At 37.8% G+C, this 14,985-nt stretch overlaps 1 protein-coding gene across 1 annotated transcript in view; it reads right to left on the bottom strand.

Annotated features, from left to right (window-relative positions):
* The window catches only part of PTPRN2 (protein tyrosine phosphatase receptor type N2), a 645,372-nt gene that overhangs the window by 577,473 nt on the left and 52,914 nt on the right, over positions 1-14,985 (bottom strand). The window contains exon 2 of the mRNA XM_032679900.1: positions 1,853-1,903. Coding sequence (XP_032535791.1) covers positions 1,853-1,903 — 51 coding nt within the window. The remainder of the gene's footprint in view (positions 1-1,852; positions 1,904-14,985) is intronic.

Genomic DNA, 14,985 nt, shown 5'->3' with positions numbered 1-14,985 from the left:
AGGCACTTCTATGATGCTACTGAAAAGTCGCTGCTCTTTCTTTCCCACTTTCATACTGTACTTCAGAAACATGCACTCGTGTGGCAACAAAGGAGGCAAAGCTTTTCATGACCTTGGAACAAACAAAATGAGCTCTGCTCCTGAGCACAGTGACCTCCAGAGACTTCAATTCCTGAGCTTTCAATCTAGCAAAGCACTCACACTTCAACATATCAGGATTTCTGAAAAACTTCAGAGGTACAGTTGACTCAGCAGCAGTTTGGACAGGAAAAACATGAAGGCCTGCTCAGGAGCAAGTGGCCCTGCTTCCTTTCTGGTACATATAAAAAAGCAAATCCTGATGGTATTTTAGGGCTTCCAAGTATGATCTTCCAAAGATCCTGTTACTTTTCTCAAAAACTGTGTATTTTCACTTGCATCAAGGACAGCATTTAAAATCCACTCTAGACAACATTTGCCCAGTTACAGTAATAAAAAAGTGAAATACTATGCAGTTACCTTAAATACATTGACTGAATCCCTGCAAGTGTTTTTTTTTAAAACAAGATCAGACATTAGGAAATATTATTGATCAACTGGTTTATTCATTACAGATATTTCTTTAAGTTAATTATGCCAAAATAAGAGTAGGTCTACAGAAAAGGTCCATTCAAATTCAAATACGATGACATAATTTAATTTTGCATGCTAAGGAGTGTCAAATTAAGACTTTAGAAACTGCATCTTCAACTAAGAAAACAGGTAGAGCAAGAAGTAGGAAATAACATTTATAGGAACAGCCAAGTCTTCAATAGAGAGATCAGTTAAAGTACAGAAATTACTATAACCTGTTGCATAAATTCCCTATTATGCACTGCCTGCCAGATATAACAGTGGCCTATCATTAAAACCTGATTAAATATGCTTGCATTGGGGAAGACTACAGTGAGGCACTTGAAAATAGTGGTAGTCAGCAAAATGCACCACTGTAGAAATCTGTCACCACCCATCCTGGTGTCAGTCATGGAAATCTTCAATACAGAATTTTTACAAATTGGCATTTTTCTGATTATTAATAGACCTGTATTAATTTTTCTGAGTTTGATGGAAAACAAAACTACTTCATCGTGCCACACACTCACAAAAAAATTTCATATACAGTACCTAATTTTAAAAAAAATTAAACCCCTTAATTGCAGATGTACATATTTTAAAACAGTTCAAAGCTCTCCCTCTAACTCTGTCCTTCATTGGGAATTAAATGCTTTCATGTAGCAAATTGAGAGTGTTCAACTACTATTAGAAAAATCTTTCCTACTGTTCCATTAAACTCATTCATACATTGGTTTTGCTTTTTTGGTTTACTAAAAAGAAATTATGAGGGAGACCAGAAGAAAGCTGCTTTTGCATAGTTCAGGTAAAAGTCACAGAAAAAGGAAGCAGCATAATCAAGAACAACTGCAGTCTTCCTTTGAGACCTTCTTTCTTATTACAGTAAATAATAACTTTTTGAAGATAAAGGAGACTGATAATTACTCAGCATCATCCCCTAAAAAGAGGAACAACCCGAAGGTAACTAAACAGTTATTTTCACCCATATTAAAGCAAACTAAACATTAGCATATTTCAGAGTGTTTAATTTAGTTACAGTCTATTTCACAAAAAGAAGATGAGGTTGTTCAAGGTTGAGAGAATATTTATATATTTTTTAAATCTATTAAATTTCCCCTGACTGCTGACCAGAAGAGTCATACCTGATATGTTTTTTTCCCTTCTCCTTCTCATTCATGCATAAATTTGGTTTATTGAATCAGCCACATACCAATTGGAATGGAGGACAGACTAATCAGCAAACAAAATATTGAAGACTTACCATTTACACAGATTTCAAAAGATTTGCAAAGGTCATCTTCAAATAGGCAGCCTAAAAACACAATAGAAAGGTAAAAATTAACACAGGTTTCAAACTGTGGATAATTAGTGCAGACTGATTAAATTAGACCTATTAAATGCTCAGCAAGAGTCAGACATTTGGTTGGCCTTGGGAGTCTAAATTGGGCAGTACAGAAAGTCCAGAACAGGTCTGACAAAACAGCACTTACTAACTGGCTATATCCAGAACAACCTTTAATATTGCTCTTCCTCTCATTCCTCTACTGAGGGTTCAGTTTTCTCCATGCTTTTCTCTCTCTTTTATTTGAGGAACTTTATGTTCTCTTAATTTTGAATACATCGTTATACCACAGCACAGTAATGCTGCAATACAAAAACAAACTCTAAGAAACCATAAATTTCCTAAGGACATTGCTACTGAGGTGAGACAAGCCTAGAAATCAGGTATAAATTGATCCAACTAGGCTTGAATTTAGTAACTCCAACCATTGACCATGCCTAGGATACTCAGGAGCATTAACTCCTTGGAGAAAAGCTTAAAAAGTAAGCAATCCCTACCAACAGCATGATACCTCACAGACAGCTGAAAAATCAGTACAGGTCTGTGAAAAAGATCCTAGGATTTTTTTCCATTTAAAGTAGGAATTTTTTTCCAAAACACACTGCTTTATGGGCCCCTGTTGCCCCAGCTCTACACCTCACCCTAGCAACTGTGTACAGCTCGGCAAGCCCAGCTCGTTCACTCACACACATCTTCACAGGTGAACTATCCTGTTCCCCTGTTGTTTGGTGTCACCTAACCAGGTACTGAGACACTAGTGATTATCCCTTTTACCCTTAAACAAAACGAGCTCCTGCTGATATTTGTGAGGACAGCACAGAAGTGGGCAAGGTATGTCTCTGCTCCGGTCACTCCACATGGGGCACAGGGACCAGGACTAAGTACAGCAGCAGCATGAAATATCCTGCTATTCTGAAGGGCACACACTTGGTTGACACAACCAGCAGTTTCTTTATTTTCTGACAAAGATAAAGAGCTAGGACCGGATAAAATCCATGGAATAAAGCTGCATTTTGAATGCAGAAACTGCCCTAGAGAATACATTTTCACAATTAAGCCTTTTAACTTCTCTGAAAAATATCTGTAGTTTATAAAGTGTTATAGATATAAAACAATCTTGAACTGTTTCACACTTTGCATCAAAAAAAAAACCAGCCAGGAGCATCACCACATCTAAATACATGAGCAAATCCTCTCTCCACAGCCGTCCTACCTCCATGAGAGCACGGAGCACATCAGAGAGTCAAATGGATTAAGTAAGCTGCTCTTATGAAAAGAACTGAAAGGCTTGATACTCTGACTGTGAATTACCTAGCTCCTAATCCTGCTGAAAGAAAATTTGGGGGGGGATAGAGTGATTTATGGATGCTTGCATAGCCTTTCAGCAGGTAACTGTATTAGCACATCATTAAGCCTGAACTAATATGCTGTGTCTCAGCAGGATTGATTAGCACAGTGCTAGGTCTGAGCTAGGCAAGCCCAGCTGCAGGAATTCAAGACATATTGGAGCACCAGCAGAGTCCCTCACATTTATATCACACCTGCCTGCAAAGACCACAAACACATAACCTGAAGCAGATTTATAATATTAACACCAATAAAAGAATTCTCTCATCCTTTTACCCATACCCCAGTAAACTGTAGATATACATTTGGTACCTTTTGAAATGGAAGTTTCAGATGAGGAAAGCTTCTGCAAGCAGAGTATGGCAGAATGGAATGTGCCTACACAGTACACAAACTGTGGTTTCTAACATGGTTTTGAGACGTGTATGACTTTGCTCCAGACAAGTCTACTGTACCAACCATTTGGCCTGAAACAGTGTCCAAAAACTCCTGAAGATACCTGATTGCAGCCCTGGTGCTGACTGACCCAGCAAAGTAGAAGGAGGCCTTAACTGTACATTGACTCCTAAAGAGCATCAGACAAGAATGACAGGCAGTGACCAAAACACCTCATCACAGAGTACAGCACACAGTCTAACTAAAAGCATAGTTAAGATCACTTTAAAAAAAAAGGAATGGTTGCAGAAAAATAATAAAAGAACATAAAAGACTTCAAGCACTAATATACCCTGGACAAATGAAAGTTATACTTCAGTGCTCCTGTTGTCAGAAATCTGAATTTATCTCTTCTAAAGAAAAGTTTTTATGATTAGGAAAAAATCCCTGGTTAAATCTCTCTTCCTTGTTTTCCCAAGAGATTACAAAGAAGTTAAAGCAGAAGTCTGAAATATGTGTGTCCAGTGCTGCAGAATTTGTCCTGTGATGAAGGGAAGACAGTCTTGTAATTGATTTCTCATCCTGCAGTGCTGTAGATCCAAAAGGTGTCAGATGACAAATTTCAGCCAGGAATATTTCTAGTGGAGTGGTTCATTAGAGCAGTGACTGGTTCACCCAGACTCTGCTAATTTTGAAGGACCTGGGAGCTGGGATTACAGCCACCTGCTGCCTGCAGCTACCTGTCTGAGGTAGGCCATCCCATAATATACTGATAGTCTCAGAACAAAAAAATACAGATACAAGATTAACAAAATGAGCCTGTTTAGGTACAAAGAAATAAACAGCCAAGCTACCTCTATACAGAACTCTGATTTAGCTTTATTGACTAATATGTTTTCCATGAAAAGCACAAGAGAAAACTGATTTTATCATGTTTTAGGTTCTCTTTTAATAACAGTTGTCTATTTGATTTGCAGCAAGGCATCTGATACAATTAGACTTGTAAACCTTTGTTCTCCTTGTCTTGGAGAGCAAATTAATAAAGTCAATGGATGGCAAACTGTATCCATATATGATTACTCTAAAATAGACAAGGACCTCCAAAACTCCTTGAAAAATATTTTGTTTCAAGTTATTTATTGCTGGAGTTTCTTATTATGCATATTTCACCCAACTAGTCAATATGCTATTTTAGCTACTAATTTATCTCTTGTTTTTATTTGCTGTGACAGTAAGAAGCATCATATTTCATTTTAAATATCATCTCCCTACTAATAGTAATGGTGATAATAAGTCACCACTGAAGAGTGAAGTGGTATCGTCTCCAAAATACATTTAATTCAGTTCACGCCTTATGGGAACAAAACTACACTGCATTTTCTATCAAAATCTCCCTGTCACAGATCATCTCCAATACACATAAACTGTTGATACAATACTTTCAAATCCCCTGCCCTCCCCAAAAAATAAACCAACAAAAAACCCAACAACACACCAAAACCAAATCCCCAATCTCATTTGACACAGCAGCCCTGAAAAGACAAGTTCTCCATACAATTATCCAACATACATTGCTTTGCTAAATGTTGAATTCAAAGAGGTTTCTCACTTAATTTGCATTGAAGATTCGCCTCTTCACTAATATTTGCATGATCCCCTCATCTGAGTAGTGACAAAGCAGGTCAAAATATTGTATATTACAATACATTTACATGGTACATTATTAAATATCCAAAAAAAGAGATGCCATAGGGCCTTGAAAAATTTTCTGCCTCCCCTTCCTCTCCCTCTACCTGTTTCTCAGACAGGCAGCACAACATAATAAGAAAACACTGTTGCAAATACAGGAGCTAAAAGTTTAAATCTCTTTGTCAAGTTATTCTTCTTGTAAGACACTAATAAAACTACTCCCTTACTTCTTTTCATCAGGTATACTGCAGTTCTGCTTTCCTTAACAAAAAATAGGAAAGTTTAAATCATACTGGAATATACTGCTTGTTTGGATTTATAAGAGGTGCCTCTGAAGGACAGTCAAGGTGCCAGATGAAATCACTTGAACTTCATCTAGAAGAAGCTGTAAAAATTCTCTTATCAGGAAAATATCTTTTTAAAACTTGACTAATCTTTCAAATAGATTATATTATGTTTATTTCTCTGTCCTTTCCTCCAGTTAACGAACTCATGATGATTTTACACTAAACGTCTCTTCCAAGAATGACAAAAAGTGTGTAAGCATTTTTCTAAATTAAAATTAAAAAGTAGGTCATAGCCCCTCTTTATCAACAATTACCAAAATAAGGAAACTAACAATAGGCAAGAACTTATCAACTTTTCAATCAGGAACTGGGAAAATACAAACCTTCTGAATATATTCTGTTGTTGAGAGTTCTCTGCCTCTCCTTTCACTCTCTTCCTACAGCTCTCATGTGCGCACTTAACATCTCCTCACATTTGAAGACCATAACAACCTCACTCCATCACAAAATTTTAGCCAGTGTGTGTGTCTCTAATCAAAAGCTGATGGTCATTAACATTTTTAATAGTCCGGAATGAAATTTCACTCCACATTTTTCTGCTTCTTTTACATTCGGTTGTAGGCAAGGTAAGGAGACCTTGAAGGGTGAGAGCAGCTGAACACTGCTCCTGAGAGAAGGAGACAAGGGAACACCTGGGCATGACAATACTGGGCACAGGCTGGGCCTTGTTGGGTCTTTGGTCCCAGCTGTGAATGACTCTTGATAGTGAGCACGTTTATTTCCCTATAATGGGATCAAGAAATAAGGTCCAAGAATTGCATTTTAAAAGTGCTCAACTCACAAAACTGGGATAGCTCTAACCAAAAAAAAATACAAGATAGTGCAAAACAACAATAACAAATGATAATCTGAACTCATTGGTAGCAAGAATCAAACAAGGTTTCTTGCAGAAAACTGATGGGAGAAGTCATCAGGTTGAGAGAGACATTCCTCTCACTAATAGAAGTGTGAGATAAATTTGCTCAGTCTGCTAAAGCTGTGATCTATCCAACACATCCTCAGCTGCCTGCCATATATGTGTGCTTAACACATCTATAATTACACAAAATTGCAAGAATGGATGGGGAAAATGTACTTTAAGCTGATCACAAGTTTTAAGCAGAGTTCCTCTCAGTTTCCCAAACTCTGGGGTTACACAGGTGAGTAGGTGTGCACACGTGTGTAATGGAAGTATATATTCATTATGCAAAACCTATCAATTACATGTCAAAATGCTACCGTTGCTTTATTTAGTTTCATTTTGACGTTCACTGTGATAAAAAATTTGGATATTCCCCAGGCCCCATCTTTTAAATCTCCCTTCTTAGCCCCTTTCTCCTTCGCTCTTTTGTTCTGTTCCAAACTCTGTGGTGGTTTATCAACAACTGCTTGGAATAGTAATTTAATGATGAAAAAAAGTAAATCAGTGTGGTCAAAAATAATACTGAATACTAAAGGGGCTCTGTCTTCTAAGAGAGAAAGCAAGATAAATAAATGACAACATAAAAAGTACTAAGCTTTGATCTTTCTTTGCTCCGCCTTTTGTGTTTTTTGAGTGTAATAGGTGCCTGATGTTTCTGTAATACTCTAAACTCTTGAGAGCTGATTTTTTTTTTCTTTTTTTAATTGTGTGCATGTACAAAGCCTGGTACAGTGGAGCACTGATCCCTGGTGAAAAATCCAGGCCCTACTCTAATCCAAATTAACAGTCATAAAAATGACAAAAGAAATCCCTGCAGTGGTTAACTGGAGGACTGTGCAACCCTTTACACGAAAAGTTTCCAAAGTAAAGTCTGGAAAGATTTCCCATAGGTGTTGCCATATGGTGCTGACACTCCCTCATCTCAGAATTCCCCTTCTTTCAATCATTTTTCGTACACACTGATTTTGTGTATTGAAATACGACTCCAGCTAGAATAATTCACTGTGGAATAGAGTTTTCATTCAACTAGGAAAAGCGTCAGTACTACACTTACAGCCAAGATTTGCCCCTGAAGCCTCAATGACACTACATATTAGTACTTCAATTACCTTCTTTATATCACTTGCCCTTCAACATGTACAGATTGCTGCACTAAATAGGCAAAATAGTACAAGAAAGCTGTGATCTATGTTATTATTTCTCCCCATGCATGCACTGTACTTTGTTCTTTCTACACTTGGGGGGGGGGGGAAATTATATCTTTTCCTTTGCATGTAATCAGTCTGAGCATGTTCACCACTGAAGAAAGGAATTGCTTTGTGATGAAAATACTATTAACTTATCTGATTACTGATTCCATGACTGTGATGATGTAGGGCTGTTCTTCTGGGGACCACCAAGGAAAGGTCACTGCTAAGAATAATTGAAGATGTAAGCGGTAATAACAGCTCATGAAGAGAAGAGACACTGAAAGGCCATCACTGAGAAAGCTTCAGAACAGCATTTGTATTTGCCCAGGGCTCAGAAAGAAAGCGGCTCACATGGGCGGCGTGTGTTTTGGTGTGTCATTTAGTCTTTTTTTCACAGCAAATATTAAAAGAACTTGCATTGCCTCTTCTGAAATATTACAATTCTCTCAATGCTACATTTTCTACTCTGTTTTTTGCTGAGATCACCACTCCCTCACAGGCAAATGGGGAGCACAGATAACACTTAGTTACATTGAACGCTAATAAGCTCTCCCCTTAAATAAAAAAAAAAAGTACATTAACTTATTATTGGAGAATAAATAGAAGATAATTTTAAAACATTACAATTATTACCTCTTAGGATCAAGACTGAAATCTTTTACCTACACACTTTAATTGTGGCAGGAGAGGTCAAATGTGATTTACTCAAGTAATGCAGCCCCAAACAGGAGACCTTTGCCATGCCGGTGTCCCACATTGGGGAAAAAACAGTGTCTCTACAATATAAAATATATGAGTTGTTCCTTCAAAATTACAAACTGTTAATTAAAGTGCTCACAACCTGTAGACAAAATGTGATAAAGATCCAGAGCAGGCCTTCAGTAACTGAGATTCAGTACCTTCTGGTTACCAGATGTTAAAATTAAATTCCTGGGCAGTAAACTGAAATTACCCAACACCCACTGAAATCACAACTGTGACTAACCAAAACTTTTTTGCACTTAGCAGAGAATTTGAAGGCTGAACACCATTGACTCTAAATTAATAATTCCAGTTCACTGTTTAAATACATCAATGAGCAGCCTGATCATTTTACCTGCTATTGCCTGTTTGATATCCTTCCCCACAAAATCTATTGGCAGCAAAGCCTTCCAGTGTTATTCACAACCATAAGACATGAAAAAAGTAGCACTGAAGCCTACATATGGTAGAGAATGACATTACCAGCAATGCCTTCCTCAATACCATTGCACACAGACCAGCAAGTATTGCAGTTCAGAGCCCTCTGTAATATTCATTCGGTGAAAGAACTACTGTCATCATTATATCTGTCAACCTCATTTTATCACCAGTAGCTGACAATCTATTCCAGAGTACTTGTTTTACAAAATTGCAGTACGGGAGTGAATTCTAAGCCCTAATTATAGCATAATTCTAGATGTCTTCCACAGTGAGGGCTAAGACAAGCTGGGTCAAAGAAGTAATGAACCATCAGCTGGAGGAAACAGGAACTCTCTCTGGGGGTTATGTGTTTTGGAAGGTAGCTCTTTCAGATAAAATATTCCAAAACTCTCACATGGTAAAGAAACTTTTGTCACATCATCTGAAATAATCAATCTCCAAGAGCCACAGTCAGTGACAGCATGTTTTTTTTAAACAGTTCTTTAAAGTCATGCCTCATGTTTCGGGAAAACTCCCATTATGTACATAATCAAAGGAAAGTAAAGAGGTATGTTTATCATTTTCCTCTAACAAGCAGCAAAATTTTCTTTCCATTATTTGTCAGACGTTCTTAATGAGTATCTCCTTGGTGCTTAAAAATACATGACTGGAATTCACAGCAATTTTCATCCGCTTATGTTGCCTCTAAAAGTAAGTAATTACCCAATATTTAGGGTAATGTTCCTCTCCAACACCATCTTGAACAGACTTCAAAGACATTTCTCACAGAGGACCTCTCTGGTATTGTCTTTTCTGTTCTGATTTACTTAGAAAACAGTGCAGCATCTTTTAATCAATGATGCCTGTGCCAAAATCTGGGATATGACCTGTCACATAGGACCCCTTCTGTTTTTCTTCCTCAGACTTTTCAGAAATCCCTCTCCTTTTTGCTTCATTTCTATTTCACAGTTAATTTGTACTGGGTAAATTTTCTTGTGGACTTGGCAAAAACAACTTACAAAGGAAAGAAGAATCATATGACTCAGAGAAGTCTGAAGTGCAAGGGGATAGTTCACAGTCATTTATTGCAGTGAAGCAATTCTGATCTGGACAGCACCACACATGGGTTTGGGAGCTACACTTAACAGATGAGCACCAAAGAGGGAGACAGGAACCAAACACTACCCTAAATCTACCTGTTTCTGTGTATCCATGTTGAAGCCTGAGATGCTGAAAATGGTTTAAATTGCTCTTATTGCTATTGTTGGGGAGGGTGTGTGGAAATGCAGCTTCATAGCTTTGTTGTGCATTTCTGAATCCTATTATAGTGTTAATTTAGAGTGCTGAAATCACCTGTGTTCAGCTCATGAAAGAGACACTGCTATATACTCTTGGCAATTTCTTTAATAAAGAGTTTAAACAGTCCAGAACAATCCACATTAATTATTCATGTGCTGGAGAAAAATAATGAAAGTCAATGAAGAAAGTCACAGTCTCCTGAAGTTCTTGAGGGAAAAAGAATAATATTAGGTAAAATTCAATGGACCATGGCATCAAGATTTATCTACACAATTTACCCTGGGAATTTGAATTGCGAATGAAGCTGCAGCACTCTCTAGTATGGGACAGAGTTATGAGAAACAGGTCACACAAGGACACTGGTAGCACATCAAAGTTAACAGTACTTACTGAAGATGCCCAGAACTTTTCCCTTTCCACAGAAAGAAAAATGAAAGAATCGTAAAAATGTTTTTATATTAGAATTTTTTTAAAAGCTACCAAGAACTCAGCTGCCCAAATCAATCCAAATTATCTCTTGACATACAATCAATCTGCAGCTCCTTGTGACTTTGTTCAAGTCCTGCTGGGCCTGTAGTGTATGGAAGTGTGACACCTACATGGGCGTCATGATGATAAGGGGCAGAATCAGGATAATACTTTGTTATATTTATCAAGAACTAACTCTATCCTGTATTGATTCAAAACTCTTTCCAGGCAGATGTTTAAATTCATTCCAGAGAAAATGATCCATTTCTACTTATTTTTCTGAAATTACACCTACTTGAAAGAACCGTGAGTGAATGGTCCTAATTTTGACCAGCAATTGTGCTCTAATTACTCCTGACTCACCCTGATGTAGCCGAGGCTGGCAGCAGAGCCAGCTGTCCCAGAATACATTCTGCTGTTGTCTCTCTGAAGTAGCTCTGCCTGCCCTGTGGGACCTGTGAGATGTTTTTTCCCTAAGCTAGTTGTTGAGAGGCAGCCACCATAATGACACACATCAAGAGAAGTAGTTAAGGAAAAGACTAATGATTAAAGCAATTTGGGGAGGAAGCCAAGAAAATTAGGGATAATTCTGAAACATGACAAATATGATGCATGCTGAGTAGCATCAGAATTTATATTCTGATTCCTTCCTAAACAGTACATGAGATACAAAATGTTTCTCTCTCTGGTAAAAAAAAAAAGTCATTAGAAGACTAAACCTCCCAGGCTCTAGAAATTCATCTATTACAGTCCTTTAAATGACAAGAAGGAACTGCCCTGGAGAACATTTATTTATGACAAAAAACCTGAAGCCTGTCAGGAGTTTATACAGGTAATTTTCATTATTAAGAGTAGCCAAAAATCATTGCTGTGTTGTAACCATATAGTCACCAGCTCGCATTAACTGAGCCCCCAACACCTATTGCTTTTGACAGAACTGAAGTGTCTGAGCAGCTTTGTGGGTTCAAATGCCCATTTTTTGTTGTTGTTGTTCAAGGTTTTTACCTTTGTTACTTTTCCTTTGTAATGTTGATTTCCATATTATACACTCCTCTCTTCTCATTCCCTAACGGGTTGTGGATATTATTTGCTGCTGAGAATTACCAGGTAGGAGGCACATAATGGAGAAGAGAAAGGAATGGGGATTTTCACATCACTATTCACCAATGGGAAACTTTCTGCCAGCTTCCTCTACTGCTCCACCAAGCTGCTCTGAGCTGCAGAGAGGGCTCTGTCTGCTGAATCCAGGCTCTCACTGATAATGATAATTAGCCCAGAGACTACACAATGAAAAAAGAGTGGGACATATAAATTTCATAAAGAGATTAACAGCATTTACTCTGGAGGCTTCTTTCTCTTTTTTTTTTCTCTTTTTGGAAATGCAGAGAATGAAGATTGCTGAGGAAACTTAGAAATATGGAAACAGCAAGACATACAAATTTAGAAGAAAACAGTGAGGAGAGAATCAAAGTTTTACAGAGGCAATCATGAAGACTTCACCTGAAGAAGAAAAATGTAGAAGAAAAGAGGAAATGGGAGAAAATCAGAAGGTCTTAGGAAGTGCAGGAGAATAACCTCCACATAAACGCCTGCAATGCACGATGTGTTAAAAGTGATAAAGTCCAAAGTACAGAGATAAGCCAGTGGCAGAGATAAGAAGAGCCCTTCGTTTTCCTGCTAGCATGTTACACTGATTTTACAGGCTGCTGCCTTGGGATTTCAGGGAGTTTAGTAGAAGGGAACTCTCTTATTTCTTGGAGGCATCCTGAGAACAGAAGTTGTTTTACAATAATCCCTTTGATAGTTTTGCAAGTTGATTCCCAAGTTTCATTAATTGAGGGCTGGATTTAATTTTTTTTCCTCCAAAAAATCCTTGATATTAATATTTTATGAAGTTCCAGACATGAATCTTCAGTCTACAGTTGACTGTGAGTTGACCAGCATTTGCATAATTCTGTGAGACATGATATTCAGTGAGGTTTAGAATCAGTCTGGCACCTCATATGGGAGCCCTCTTCAGAATTCTTAAATTATTTTAATGAACTAGTATTATTCAAAAAAATATTTTTTTCCCTTCAGGTTTTGAACTTCAGCCAAACCATTAAACCATAATCTTTAAAAGTATACTTGGAGACTTTCTATTTGATGAATATATTACAAATCTAATCTTGTGTTGTTTCTGAATGTAATACTCTGCAGACAGCAATGAACAATGTGTATGCAGTGTTATGTACATCAATGCAGTGTTTACAAAAAATCCTAATTATAAAAAATTATATAAAAAAAGGCAAGAAATAAATCACCCTAAAAAAACAAAGCTTTGTGACCTTAAATCTCTATTCTACAAGCTATGCATCATGCAGCATGAGTACAGGAACAAGAATATTAAAATTATGCCCAGATGAGTAAACGAGTCGTTTTTTCACAGTGCAACCTCATTTGAAGTGTTCTTTCAAAACAACATGAGACTGCAACAAGAGTGCCTGAAACTCTGAAATTTTTTCATTAATAGTATCTTAAAAAAATGTGAAATGTGATGTGTTATTACACACTAGTCTGTACAAGATAAAAATACACAGCTACTTTTCCTTTAGCTGTGTTAAGAATAAAATTTAACTATCAAATTCACACCAAGCACTGGCCTTTTTTGAGAAGGTGACTTTAGTTTCCTACAGACAGCTGGAGAGTATCAGGTCAAGGACCAGAACAATAACCACTGTATATACAGTTCTCTTCCTTTTGTATAATTTCACGGAGCGGCACATGGGGAAAAAATTGGTGCTCATGGAATATGAGCTGTATTGTTATTCTGCTGTTGAAAAACATGCACTGGGAGACTCTTGGCTGGAATCTGGCTTGGGTTAGGCTCAGGATTTTTATAGCTAAGAGGTTTTGTCTATCAATTCAACTTCCCTGTAGCTGTTAATGTAATGTCAGAACAACAAAACCAAAAACCACTTTGTGCCACTTCCTGTTTAATTGCCATAAAGGCTTTTTAGCAATTTTACGTAACTAAAACTATGAAGTTAATGTGTGTAGGTTCCATGAAAAAACAGTCCCCAGAGCGGCCCAGGTCTGCTGGAGTATTGCATCAGAGCAACCCGGTCATTCATCTTCCTAATTTAGACAGAGTATGAGGACAGGGAGTGACGGTGATGGAATGGGAAAGAGCTGCCTGTGACTGACCGTGTGGAAGTACCTGCATCCTCCCAACCTCCCAGAAAATCCTCACTTTCCTTATGCTCACCAGCTCTGTGCACTGACACATGATAATGTAATAACACACGATTTGTGTAAATCTGGGTTAAAGACAGATCACATATAAAAGGTAATTACTGCTCATTTAGTCTTGCTCTTAGTTGTAATTCTTTATTTCATAAGAGATATGAAAGTATCTGAATGCTTTTAAACAACAATTGGGTGTTGGAGCCTTCAATCAACCCAAAAACCCCCCAAGCCTTTACCCGCAGTGTCAATAAAACCTTTGAGAACACTCTAACTTTGCTCCAGTCTGTTCTGTTCTGTGCTCTCCAGCACACCTCCCTGGCCTGCCCAACCCCCTGGACTGTATAGTTCACCAGCAAGGACCTTATGGGCAGGACAGTGAATTTAGGCCATGGGTTATCCCACCAGCCACTACCTTTCCACATATGGGAACACCTTTACTGCTGCTACTAGTCCAGTGTAGAACTACAGGACGCTAAGAGTCAACCTCGGGAAAGATGACCCAGTCTTTTTTTCCTCTCACAACCCACATAGCTCACTTCACAACATTTGCATTCCCAGATGGATAACCGACTCTTTACCCTGAAGAAGTTTAAAAAAAAGCAACTGAAATATATCAGAAGAAAAAACTTACTAGTTCATTACTTCACAGAAGCTTTTTAATATAATTTTTACGAAAATATCCTAAGAGATTTAGGGTGACTCACAAATGCCTAAAAATATGGAAGCTATTTTCCTCCTGTGTTCTTTTCTCTTTATGATGAAGGGAAGCTAAAAGTAATTTGCTTTTGTTTCTTGTTACTTTCTGCTTAGTTTCTACCCTCTCTTTCTGGTGAGAATAATAACGTACATTATGTTTTCCCTCACAGAGCTCCTGGGTGTGCAGCGCCTGCACCAGCGGGAGGCACGGCAGACAAAAGCACGAACCAAGAGCTGCAATTACAGATCAAAGATGATTGCTAATCTCTCTAACTGCTACATCTTAGTTGTCCCACCTTCAGTCAGTGCCATGCACTCTGCAAATCAGGATCAATGTTTGTCTTCGAAAAC

This window comes from Chiroxiphia lanceolata, chromosome 1 (assembly GCF_009829145.1).
Source record: "Chiroxiphia lanceolata isolate bChiLan1 chromosome 1, bChiLan1.pri, whole genome shotgun sequence".
Taxonomy (NCBI): Eukaryota; Metazoa; Chordata; class Aves; order Passeriformes; family Pipridae; genus Chiroxiphia; species Chiroxiphia lanceolata.
This window is presented reverse-complemented; position numbering and strand designations above follow the sequence as displayed.